This window comes from Panicum hallii, chromosome 4 (genome assembly GCF_002211085.1).
Source record: "Panicum hallii strain FIL2 chromosome 4, PHallii_v3.1, whole genome shotgun sequence".
Lineage (NCBI taxonomy): Eukaryota > Viridiplantae > Streptophyta > Magnoliopsida > Poales > Poaceae > Panicum > Panicum hallii.
This window is the reverse complement of record NC_038045.1, coordinates 41,829,361-41,842,498: the sequence shown is the minus strand read 5'-3', so window position 1 is coordinate 41,842,498 and position 13,138 is coordinate 41,829,361. Positions and strand designations below refer to the sequence as shown.

Genomic DNA, 13,138 nt, shown 5'->3' with positions numbered 1-13,138 from the left:
TTTCCACAGCAAGTATGGGAGAGTGTTAAGAGTGTGGACGCATGATCTTGTTCAGGTTCCTGCCATTGACTCTGATGTGCTGGATTGGTGGCAGAAAGCCCTAGTGGGCTTACCAAAGAAATTAAGAAGGTTGAAGGCAGCAACTATGGTGTATACATCTTGGAATAGTTGGAAGGCGCGGAATCGACGTGTCTTCGATCAACAGCTACTGAATGTGGTGCAGGTGATCCAGGAGATCAAGAGTGAAGCGTTTGTTCGTAAGATGGCCTGTGGTGCACCAGAGATCTTAGATCCTCCATTAATTTTGCCTACTTACCTAGAGTTTATGAGTTTCTTTTCATTTATGTAATCACAAGCTTGTAAGAACCAGCATGCTTATCCCTTCTTAAATGACAAGGCAGTGCTCCTGCTAGTTTTTCAAAAATAAAATCTAATACCTGGTATTTTTGTATGGGTCTTGGAATATGTTTTGGTACAAATTCACTTTCTTTTTTTGCTATTTAATATACACATATTTGTACATGGACCTATGTGTCAAATACATAATCATTTACTCAGTCCAACACCTCTGTTGGTGGCATGCCGTCTTGTCTGGGTTCTGGACGAATGAAAATTTTCTCCAGGTCTATTCACGTGTGGACCAGTTATTTCTCTTGCGGCAACTGCTGAAATATTTTCCGGGTAGTTGAATGATGGTTCAAGGTGATGAGAAGTCATTGCATGCTGGACTACCGGTTGCATGTGCTAGATAACCAAAATCACTGTACTACCTTGAGTCTAGGTTACATATACAAGATATGGGCCGCATACTGGGCCAAAAGCTATGTAAAGCCTATATACATATTAACACCCCCCTCAAACTAAAGGTGGCTGCAAGGAATCTAAGTCAGACATATTTAGTTTGAGTACATGAAAATGATGTTGATCCTGAGTCTGAGCTTTGGTGAAGAAATTGGCAAGCTGAAGTTCAGAAGGTATATATATACTGAAGATCAACGACAGATTGTTGGCAATGGGAACATATGAAAGAGGCATCAACACCAATATGCTTAGTGAGCTCATGCTTGATAGGATTGTTGGCAATCTGAATAGCACTAGTGTTGTCACAGCAGAGAATGGTAGGATCGGCACAAGTAACCCCAAAATCAGCCAGCAGCCAATGCAGCCAAATAATTTCTGCTATTGTTGTAGCAAGAGCTCTTAATTCAGCTTCGGCACTAGACCGAGAAACAGCAGTTTGCCGCTTGGACTTCCAGGAAATTGGCGAGCCACCAAAAAAAATGCAGTAATCAGTAACGGATCGACGATCGACATGGTCACTGGCCCAAGTAGCATCAGAATAAGCATGAAGTGTAGGCTGACTTGACGTGGCATAGAAGAGTCGGCGGGACATTGTCCCCCTCAGGTACCGCAAAACCCGAAGCAAATGAGCATAGTGAATCGTGGTAGGTGCACTCACAAATTGAGTGAGAATATGAACTGCATAGGCAATGTCTGGTCTGGTGGTAGTGAGATAAACAAGACTACCAACAAGATGGCGGTACCTGGTCAGATCAGCAAGAGGAAGACCATCCGATGGCTTCAAATGAAGATGAAGTTCCATAGGGGTAGCAGCAGTCCGGGTGTCATAGAGACCAGAACGGGCAAGTAGATCATGAATATATTTGGACTGAGAGAGATAATAGCCAGCAGCAGTTGATTCAATCTCAATGCCAAGAAAATAGCTGAGAGAGCCCAAATCAGACATCATGAATTGGTCACAAAGATGGTCTTTAACAAAGGTAATATATTCTGGATCATCTCCAGTGATCAACATATCATCAACATAAAGCAGAATTAAAGTGCGACCACATGAAGAGGTGTGAACAGAGCTGGATCATGGTCACTAGGAGTGAAACCTGCAGCACTAACAACCAAACTGAACCTCTCAAACCGGGCCCGGGGTGCTTGCTTGAGGCTATAAAGAGCACACCGAAGATGACAAACATATCCACGAGGAATCTCAACCCCTGGTGGTGGATGCATATAAACATCATCTTACAAATCACCATGAAGAAAGGCATTCTTAACATCCATTTGAGAGATGGTCCATGACCGAGCAGCAGCAACAGCAATAAGAGTACGAACTGTAGTCATATGAGTAACATGAGCAAACGTCTCCTCATAATCACGACCATAAGACTGTTGGAAACCCCGAGCAACTAGGCGAGCTTTGTACCTCTCAATAGAGCCATCAGCTTTGGTTTTAACCTTGTATACCCACTTGCAAGTGATAGGAACAACATTAGGAGGCAATGGAACAACCTCCCAAGGACATGTGCGGTGTAAGGCATGAAGCTCGGCAGACATGGCATCTTGCCAAACAAGGAGGTTAACTGCTTCCTGATAAGAAGAAGGCTCACAAACAGCACCAGTAGTGAGAAAACTATATCAAGCGGGAACATGAATATTAGAACGATCCCTAAGATCATAAGGTGGTGTGGGGATAGGAGAAGCATCATCTAAGGTAGGGCTGGAGGTAGGAGAAGGAACACGAGACGGACGACTATAGTGAAAAGGAAAAGGAATAACAGATGAAGGTGGGGGCCGTGATGGTGGAACAGAAAATGGAGGTGGAGGTGTTGGATTAGGAGGTGGTTGTAGTACATGTGGAACGCCAGAGGAGTCAGAAGGAAGAGGTGGAACCATGTCAACAGAGGAAGTTGGGGGGTAAGGAGAGATAGGTGGGAGGAAGAGGAAGGAAAGGTGCTCAACAGATGACGATAATGTAGGAGTAGAAGAGTGAAAATATGGCTTGTTTTCAAGAAAAGTGACATCACGAGAAAAACGAATACAACGAGTTGAGGGATCATAACAACGATAACCTTTATGTTCAAGACTGTAACCAAGAAAGACACACTCAACGGATTGAGCTGTCAGTTTCGTGCATTCACGGGAAGGTAGAAGAACATAATATGTGCAACCAAAAACACGAAGGTGAGCATATCTAGGGGGGATCCATGCAATACTTCTCTAGGACATTTACCCTAAAGACGAGATGATGGCTGAAGATTGATGAGGTAGACAGCAGTAGACAACAGTAGATACAGCTTCAGCCCAAAAATGAGGGGGTACAAAAGAGGAAATGAGAAGAGTTCGTGCAGCCTCAACAATATGACGATGCTTACATTCAGCAACGCCATTTTGAGCATGAGCACCAGGACAAGAGAGTTGAGGCAGAGTTCCCTCAGAAGAAAGAAACTGATGAAAAATAGTGGAAAGATACTCCCCCCTTGAATCAGAACGAAAAATACAAACAGGAGAAGAAAATTGAGTATAGACCATTTGAGCAAAAGATTTATAAATGGACAACAGCTCATAACGGTGCTTCATGAAATAAATCCATGCATAGCGCGAGTAATAATCAATAAAAATGACATAGTATTTGTGACCTCCTTTGGAAACAAAAGGAGCAGGGCCCCTTCTATCCGAGTGTACAAGAGCACAAGTAGTTTTGGAGTTACTAGAGGGATATGGAAGCTGAATCTGTTTCCCTAACTTACAACCAGTACATTCAAAAGAAGGATCAATAGGTACATGACCCAGAACACCCTGCTTGACCAAGGTAGACAAACGTGAGCCACACAAGTGACCTAAGCGATGATGCCATTGAGGAAAAGTAGCTGCAACATAAGCTGGTGACGATGATGCGGCGAAAGACAATGGCGATGCAGGGGTTGGCAAGCGAAGATGATCAAGGATGTAAAGGCCCGAGGAGCTCTTAAGGCGATGGCCAGTACCAAGAAGAGCTCGGGTTCGACGATCCTGCATAAAACAAGAGGTGTCATCAAAACCAATAACACAATTCAGATCAGCAAGTTGGCCAACAGAAATCAGATTCATGGAAAGTTTTGATACAAGAGAAACATCAGAGACATCAAACTGAGAAGTGAAAAGATTTCCTTGATGAGTAACTGTGCAAAAGTTACCGTCAGCAGTTTGAACAGGATGAGGATGAGAGATAGGCTGACAAGAATCCAACCGAGAGAAATTGGAAGTCATATGAAAAGAAGCTCCAGAATCCAACACCCAAAAAGTAGCACCTGGATGTGATGCAGAGGACAAGGAACTAGCTGACATGTATGCACTGACAGGATCAGAGATGGTACTGCTGGACTGCTGTTGGAACTAAGGTGCTGATTGCTGGTGGTACTGAGGGCCTGGTTGCTGTGGGAACAGTTGGAACGGAGGTGGTGCTGCCGCTGGGAATTGAGATGCCGCTGTTTGTGTGCCAGAAGAGGTTGTCCCCCGGCGTGAGGCAGAACGCTTGGCTCTCATTTCAGCCAGGAGGTGAGGATACTTCTTGAGACACCGTACATCAGGATGATTCGTCTTGCCACAATGGCTGCAAGGAGTCTTTTGAGCAGAGGCGGCTGCGGCAACTTCAGCAAACAGGGGAAGAACAGCTAGCACGGAATGCTGAGACACCGATAAATTTAAAGCAAGAGTCTTAAGACGTGTCTCCTCAGCCAAGAGAGCAGATAATGTCTCAGACAGTGTAGGAAGAGTAGGTCGCCCCAAAAGCTGAACACGAATGGGTTCAAATTCAGAGCGCAAACCCATCACAAAGTCAAACATAGTATTTTCTTGATCATACTTGTCTCTGGCAGTCCAAGAGGGGACACAATCCTTGCATAAGGAAGAAGACTTGGGTACCATGGATGCAAGCTGGCTTGACAGCTCAGTAAAGGCAATGTAATACTCCTCAATTGCCATGTCCTGCTGTTGAAGATGATGAAGATTCTGGCGAAGTGAACAGCGAAGGGCTGAGCTGCTTTGTTGATAGCGACATTGCAGGTAGTTCCACATTGCTTTTGCAGTATTGTAATCCTCAAGACGTGCGAATGCTCAGATCAATACTCATACAGATAGCTGCCATCACCCGATCATCTTGAAGACTCCAATCTTTGGCCGCTTTATCATTAGCGCCAGCTGCAACTGCTGGGGGGTCATCAGCAAGATGCGAGGCAAGACCGACAGATCGAAGGAGCATCTAGAAAGAGAAAGCCCAATCTCTGTAATTTTGGCCAGTGAGCTTCACATCCAGAACGAGTGCACCAAAGGGAACAGGGGCAGAGGAGGCCTAACAGCAGCAAGAAGGACCTAACGGGAAGGGGTGTTGCCTCAACCGGCAACAAAGGACAGCCGCACCACCTGAATCGGCACGCAGATGAAGGGCGGACAACAGCGTATCCCCGCGACGGCGGCGCAGATATGGAGAAGGGGAGGACGGGAGGCGACAGGCAGCCGGCAAAACGGCGACGGCGGAAGCTGCTGCGACGGGCAGCAAGCGAAATCGCCCCGGAAACGAGCTGCACAAGGGAGGTAGAGCCGCAATCAGACGGCAGGGAGGGTGCGCCGCCGGATCCAATCAGCGGCAGGCTCGCTGACGGAGAGAAGTTCCGAGCGGCGGCAAGGGCGGCGGCGGCAGCGTGAGGACCATGCTCGATACCATGCTAGAATTAATGACCAAAATCACTGTATTACCTTGAGTCTAGGTTTCATATACAGGATATGGGCCGCATACTGGGCCAAAAGCTATGTAAAGCCTATATACATATAAACAGCATGTTCACATATATCCTGAAAGAAATGAAATCTCTGAATTTTGCCTCCCTTGCAGCCAATACCAACACAGAGAGTTACGAAGAAGTCAAGTCTTGCTTTGAGAAAATGGTGACATCTCCAGCTAAGATCGATTGGTATTCATTGTTGAACTATAGGCTTCGTCTTCAGTCATGTGAACTCAATGGCGTTGTTTGTGATGGAAGGTGCCTGGAAGTTCATTAAATATGCAGGAGGTTTTGTCAACTATCAATTTTTTTGGGCAGAGATACTTTTCAATTGTTGACCAAATGGCGCATAATATTTGCTCACTTTTTACTTTTTATAATAAATTTTTCAACTTACGTAAGAGTAACAGTAATTCTTGAGTTCCATTTTAAAAAACTAGGCCTAAAATTGAACAAACATTGGGGCCCATAATAGTTGTCCGAAAATTATCAATATGGGCTGAGTTGGGGTAGGCTCGATTCGCATGAATAAGTTAGGCTCCAATAGAATAAGATTTCTTCTTGTATCACCTGACAAAAATCTTTATAATGGACCTAAGGAGAAGGTGAATTAGGGTCTGAAAAACTAAAGGCTGAATAACGTATAAACTGCATGAAGTCCCTATTTTTTATTTCAAAGACTAACTTCAAGTTTCGACCAACAATCAAACTATATTCATTTTACAGTTTCAGTATGTTTCTGCCTTTACTTCAGGTTAGGCAGGGTGTTGAAGGTTGTGTAGAGGGAAACCCCAATTACTTGTTGAGGAACGCAGAGACGAAGTAGAAACCAGAAACTAGCAGACGTCTTGTGGAACCCAAGTTTTTCCACCCTTCACATCCTACATCATCTCTGTCCACCGTTGCGCCAGGATGCCGATGACAGAGACAGGTAACATGTTCGCCGTATTTGTTTTGCCCGAACGATGAGGCATGCGCCGGAGTAGTTCGCCGGGTCGGTGAAGTACATCACCTATTCGACCTCGAGCTCCAGGATGGACCCGCCGGCTAGCTCGAGCCTGATGTTTGGCAAGAAGATGGTCTCGTTCAGCCCCGTAAAATTTTAGCACTGTTAGGCCCTTGCTGGCTGTAGATGACCACCCCAGGAGCTCGTGTTGGCAACAAAAGTTCGTGCATCCTTTCAGGGATGAAGATGCCTGGGATTCGTTCATGAATATTTTGCTGACGTCTTATCGGAACAATTGTGGAGGACAATTATAATTTATCAATATAACAAACCAAGAATGAAGTAATAGTCAAAGATATATAATAAGGATCCAATTTCATAAAATATATAACAAGGACATAAATGGTCAAATTATTTTTTCATCTTCAATTTTCAACACGCATGCAAGCATATCCAGATTCAATGTATATTCTCCAAATTCAACATATTCATTAGAAAAATCAACGTATCACAAACTCGAAGACTAAACCCACCCTCTGCTCAAGGCTAAACCAATTGTACAGACAACATGCACACCAGATAAAAAAGAATAGGTGACAATGACATAGGTGATCGTACAGACAGAACAAAACTTTATTCCCCTTTTATGCTCCTCAGGTAGGTCTTAGTGAGAGCTTCAAGAGAAGATCTTGATAGCATGGTTAGTACCGTGCCTATCAGTGAGAAGCTCTTCATAGGAAGAGACCTCAATGGACATATGGGTGCGACTAATGTAGGATATGAGCGAGTACATGGGGGTTTCGGGTATGATAGTAGGAACGGGGGGGAGATGTTTTGAATTTTGCATTGGCATACGATCTGCTGTTAGCGAATACCCTTTTTAGAAAGAGGGAGTCCCATCTAGTGACCTTCCATAGTGGACAATATTCGAGCCAAATCGACTTTATCCTTGCTAGAAGAGAGGATAGACGTGCCTGCTTAGATTGTAAGATGATACCTGGGGAGTGTGTTGTCCCTCAACACAAGCTTGTGGTGGCGGATTTTCGTTTTTGAGTACGTGCCCATCGGGACAAACGTGCCAAGATTGCGAGAACGAAGTGGTGGAAGCTTAGAGGGGAAGAGGCACAAACGTTTAAGGAGAGGATGCTAGGCGAGGGGCATTGGGAAGAAAGAGCAAATGTAGATGATATGTGGTTAAAGATGGCGACATGTGTTCGGAAGGTGGCCTCAGAAGTGTTTGGTGTAAGTAGGGGAGGCAAGAAGGAAGTGAAAGAGACTTGGTGGTGGAATGACGAGGTGCAAAGGGCTATTAAGGAGAAGGAGTGTTTCAAACGCCTTCACTTCAATAAGAGCGCAACCAACATCGAGGGCTATAGATTAGCGAAGAGGTCTGCAAAGCGAGCTGTAAGTGTAGCGAAAGATCAGGCTTTTGATGACTTTTATCAACGGCTAGGTATGAAGGAAGGAGAGAAGGACATTTATAGGATCGTTAGGACCCGCGAGAGGAAAACAAGGGACATAAACCAAATCAAATGCATCAAGGATGGGACAGATCGACTTCTGGTGAACGATGAGGAGATCAAGGACAGATGGCGAGAATACTTCGACAAGTTGTTTAATGTGGAAAATAAGAGTCCTACTTTTGAGTTGGACGACTCATTTGATGATACCAACAGACACTTTGTGAGGAGGATTCAGGAGGCAGAGATCGGGGAGGCTTTGAAGAGGATGAAGGGAGGTAAAGCGATAGGTCCTGATAGCATCCCCATTGAGGTATGGAGATGCCTGGGCGAGAGGGCGGTAGTATGGTTAACTAAGCTTTTTAACCTAATTTTCCGGTCAAACAAGTTGCTGAAGGAACGGAGGAGAAGTATATTAGTACCGATCTTCAAGAACAAGGGAGATGTTCAAAATTGTACTAACTACTGGGGGATTAAGCTGATGAGCCATACGATGAAATTTTAGGAGAGGGTTATCGAGCATCGCCTAAGAAGATTGACAAGCGTGACCCAAAATCAGTTTGGGTACATGCTGGGAGGTCGACCATGGAGGCAATTTTCTTAGTACGATAGTTGATGGGGAGATATAGAGAGGAGAAGAAGGACTTACACATGGTCTTTATTGACCTAGAGAAGGCGTATGACAAAGTACTGAGAGACGTTATGTGGTGGGCCTTGGAAAAACACAAAGTCTCAACTAAGTATATTACCCTCATCAAGGATATGTACAAGGATGCGATGACTTGTGTTCGAACATGTGATGGCGATACCAGTGACTTTCCAATTAAAATAGGACTACATCAGGGGTCAGCATTGAGCCCTTATCTATTTGCTTTGGTGATGGATGAGGTCAAAGGGATATACAGGGTGATATTCCTTGGTGTATGCTCTTTGCTGATGATGTGGTGCTAGTTGACGAGAATAGGGCAGGGGTTAATATGAAGTTAGAGCTGTGGAGACACACGTTAGAGTCAAGGGGGTTCAAACTGAGTAGGACCAAGACCGAGTATATGATGTGCGATTTTAGCCCGACTAGGCATGAGGATGGGGACGTTAGCCTCGAAGGTCAAGTGGTGGCCAAGAAGGATACTTTTCGGTATTTAGGATTAATGCTTCAGAAAGATGGAGACATTGATGAAGATGTTAGACATAAAATTTCAGCCGGTTGGTTGAAGTGGCGGCAGACTTCTGGAGTCCTCTGTGGCAAGAAGGTGCCACAGAGGCTAAAAGGTAAGTTCTATAGGACGGCGATTCGCCCGGCGATGCTATTCGGTGCTGAATGTTGGCTTACAAAAAGGCGACATATCCAGCAACTGAGTGTAGTAGAGATGCGTATGCTGCGTTGGTTCTGCGGGCATACAAGAAGAGATAGAGTCCGGAACGAAGAGATTCCAGATAGGGTCGCGGTGGCACCTATCGGTTGAGATGGTTTGGACATGTACAACGAAGACCTCCCGAGGTGCCGATGCGTAGTGGAGTTTTAAAGCGGGGCGATAATGTCAAGAGAGATAGAGGTAGATCTAGACTAACTTAGGACGAGACGGTTAAGAGAGACCTTAAGGAGTGGAATATCGCTAAGAAATTAGCTATGGATTGGAGCGCTTGGAGATTAGCTATTAACATACCTAAATTGTGACCTTTGTTACTTTTTGTTTAACCTTTAACTCTTCCTTTGTCTTGTGCCCTTTTTGCGTTTCTTATTCATATTTTCTATTCTTATTCTTATTTTCTGTGGGTTTCATCTCTAAGCTACCCTAACTTGCTTGGGACAAAAGCCTAAATTGTTGTTGTTGTTATTGATCTGAAAGTCTTACACAGAAGAAAAGAATCATACAGAAATCGGTTACTGAAAAACTACATCCTAATCAGAACTAAATCCGGTACTGCATTAACACAGAAGAATAGCATTGAGACCTCCTTTGAAGTGACATCTGATAGAACCGAAGGATAATATACTCTCACTGAGTTAGCAGTAGCTCCATTTTATTGACTCCAAATCTTGAAAACCAAATACTAGGCCGATTCCAAATTTTTCTAACTTTTGATACTGTAGCGCTTTCGTTTGTATTTGACAAATTTTATCTAATCATGGACTAACTAACTAGGTTTAAAAGATTCGTCTCGTGATGTACAATTCAACTTTGCAATTAGTTATTTTTTTACATATATTTACTGCTCCATGCATGTGTCCCAAAATTGATATGATGGAAAGAGAGTGTAAAAAGTTAGAATTTGAAGGGGATCTAAATGGACCCCTGATAATAAAGTCTTTCACTGAGCCAACAGTGGATCAAACAGCCCTTGGCTAAAACAAAGATTTGCTCGACTCCCCCGTCCAGGCTCTGGCAACTTTGGCGACGAGCAGCTGAACCCTGATCGGACGCTGAAAGACGCCTTCTCCAACTCGGACATCTTCTACTCGCAGCATTGCCCACCTGCAGCCAAATAGACCGAACAATGAAAACTCTTTCACCGAGCCAACTGTGGCTCAAACAACCATGGCTAAAACTAAAACTATTAGTTTGGCTCTCCTCCAGGCAGGCTCCAAAGACTGACGCTGGACGACGCCTTCTCCACCCCGGACATCTTCTACTCGCAGCCTTGCACACCTGCAGCAAACTAGACACACGAACAATCAAAAGCAGCTAAAACCAGAAGAATTGTTAAATGAAATGAATGCCAAACTCGAAATTCAAATCCTAATTGGACACGACAGCCGGAGACGGCAGGCGAGCGCGGACGCGGCGGCGCTCGTCCTCCTCTCCGGCCGCGGCGTCCGCCTGCCTCTTCTTGCAGGCGCAGCCACCGCCGCCGCTTGGCGCTGGCGCCCGAGGCCCCTGCTCTAGGACCTTGCAGAACCCGTCGAACCCATCGCTGTCGACGAAGAGGCGGAAGCCCATGGCGCGCAAGAAGCGGTCCTCGAGCCCCGGCAGCTCGCCGGCGCGGATCGCACCTTCCGAGCTGGCCTCGAACACCGCGGTCCACCTCCTGGGCGGGTGGCCGCCGAACTTGGCGCCGAGGAAGACCGCGGCGGCCACCAGGCGGTGCGCGGTGGCTGGCTCCACCAGGATCCCTGCCTCCCGGCCGGCGGGGCTGCGGACGAAGCGAGTCAGGTAGATGCCGGCGAGCACGAAGCAGGTGCCGTCGATCCGGACGATGCCCCGGGTGGACAGCATCGACCGGGTCAGCAGGTGGATCCGCTCCAGGAAGGCGCGGATTGGGACCTTGGGGGTGGCGCCGCCGCGGAAGGCGCGGACGAGGCCAATCTCGGCGGGTCGGGATGCGGCGGTGGCGGCGTAGCGGCGGGCCTCCGCCTCCACGAGCGCCGCGAGGAGGGGAAGGGATCGGGGGATCCCCCGGTCATCCTCGCGCAGGACGGGGGTGGCGACGGCGGCGGACATGGTGGCAGCGTGGGCTTGGGTTTCGGTGGATCGCTGGGCAGTAGTAAGCTTTGGAACTTGCGATTGGATCTGCTCGTGCAAAGCGTGAGGGGAGAGAGATCGTATACGCGGGATATGAACACCGTATATACGGGTGTATCCCATACGCATACGCGTACTTTGTACGCAGATACGTAGTTTTCTTTCCCTTTCTCATTTCCCCCCTTTTTCTTGCGGACTTCTCTGTTTCGATTTTGGCTGTTGGTTGGGGCCAGTGGGCCTATACGCAAGTACATAGCCCAATTGCTGCTAGGGAAAACGAAGACGGTAAACTTGATGGGCTAAGCATGTATGTGTGATCGTTTTCCATCGTGAGACACGCTAAGGTTTGTCGGGCCAAGCAACTTAGATGATTGTAGCTTAGTTGTTAAGTTTTTTTTGGGTGGAATCTGATTACTCGAGATTACGTCTTATATTTTTTAATTTATTTTAATAGATTTCTTTTGGGATTTAATCGGCACTTTTTTCTATGGTCGGGGACGTGCCTATCGACAGCGGTGACTTCGTCAATTTTGAGATCTATTAGCTCATTCTCTCTGAGAGGTATGATTGCATATATGTATTCATACGGGTATGTGTTGCGAGTGTCTATAGACCATCGAACCAAGGCGTGCACGTGGAGGATGCGCCATGACACAGGTGAAGTAGATTTTAAGTGTACAAACGTAACACAGGTGAGGTAGATTTTAAATGTACGAACACGGGAAGAAAAATAGATGATTCAAATAACATCTTCACATTTAAAGAGAATTTTGTTGTGAAAATTTCAATTCTTCGGCTCTTGGTTTCTTATGTGTCTTTTTAAAAAGATATCCTTATATTTTTTTAAGTCCTACTCATATTTGTATTAATTTATTGGATTACTCCAAAAAAATTCATTTATTTCGATCAAGGTTACCAAAATAGCAAGCGCCTATCAGATCCGGACCCATGAGACCGCACACATAGCCTACATCTTACAGGATAAGGGGTGGGACATGATCCACGCACTATACCAGTTGTAACTACTCGTAGCGTAATAGAACTACTCATACAATAGTGAAAACTAGTCGGAACAGAAGGAAACTACCCCAATACTATTCGGGTAGGACTCCTGAGCTCGTATCTGACTAGAACTCTTATGTAACCCTGTCCCCCCAAATTATATAAGGGCGGGTAGGGACCCCTTCCAAACAAGAGATCACCCGATTACCGTCTAAGACAATACAAACCACACACAGGACGTAGGCTATTACGCTCTCGGCGGTCCGAACCTATCTAAACTTTGTGTTCCTTGCACCTTCGAGTTCTTGATCTCGGCGATACCCTACCTACAAGCTCACCACCTCGGGGGTATCCCTCGGTGGGCGTGGTGGTAAAACATCGACAGCTGGTGCGCCAGGTAGGAGTGTTCATCGAGCATCCATCGGAGAACTCGATGGCATCTTTCAGCTTCACTGGCACCGTGCTCGATGAGGGTACAATTTTCATCTTCGGCTCCTGGATCTGCGTCGCCAACGGCTTGGGTGGCTTCAATAGCCACCTAGCCGACTTCAGGAAGCCGGAGGCCTCTATGCCAACTCGATGCAGTGACCTCGACAAGTTTGTCGACAACTTCGACGAGTTTTTGCTCCTCAATCACGTCAGGGAGATCGAGACGGCATCCGTTTTCGACATCAATTGCGCAAGCATGCAGGGAAGATTTTTTCTCGCGTTTATCTT

At 46.0% G+C, this 13,138-nt stretch overlaps 1 protein-coding gene and 1 pseudogene across 1 annotated transcript; both read right to left on the bottom strand.

Annotated features, from left to right (window-relative positions):
- Positions 1–3,401: 3,401 nt before the first annotated feature.
- On the bottom strand, positions 3,402–5,490 carry LOC112889839 (annotated as a pseudogene).
- A 4,709-nt stretch (positions 5,491–10,199) lies between these two features.
- On the bottom strand, positions 10,200–11,594 carry LOC112890070 (cyclin-P4-1-like). Its single transcript, XM_025956916.1, has one exon. It carries the CDS (start codon positions 11,546–11,548, stop codon positions 10,697–10,699), a length of 852 nt encoding a protein of 283 aa, XP_025812701.1. The 5' UTR covers positions 11,549–11,594; the 3' UTR covers positions 10,200–10,696.
- Positions 11,595–13,138: the final 1,544 nt, after the last annotated feature.

Coding starts and splice junctions, on each gene's coding strand:
- LOC112890070 (XM_025956916.1), bottom strand. CDS start 11,548: ATGCGTATGGGATACACCCGTATATACGGTGTTCATATCCCGCGTATA.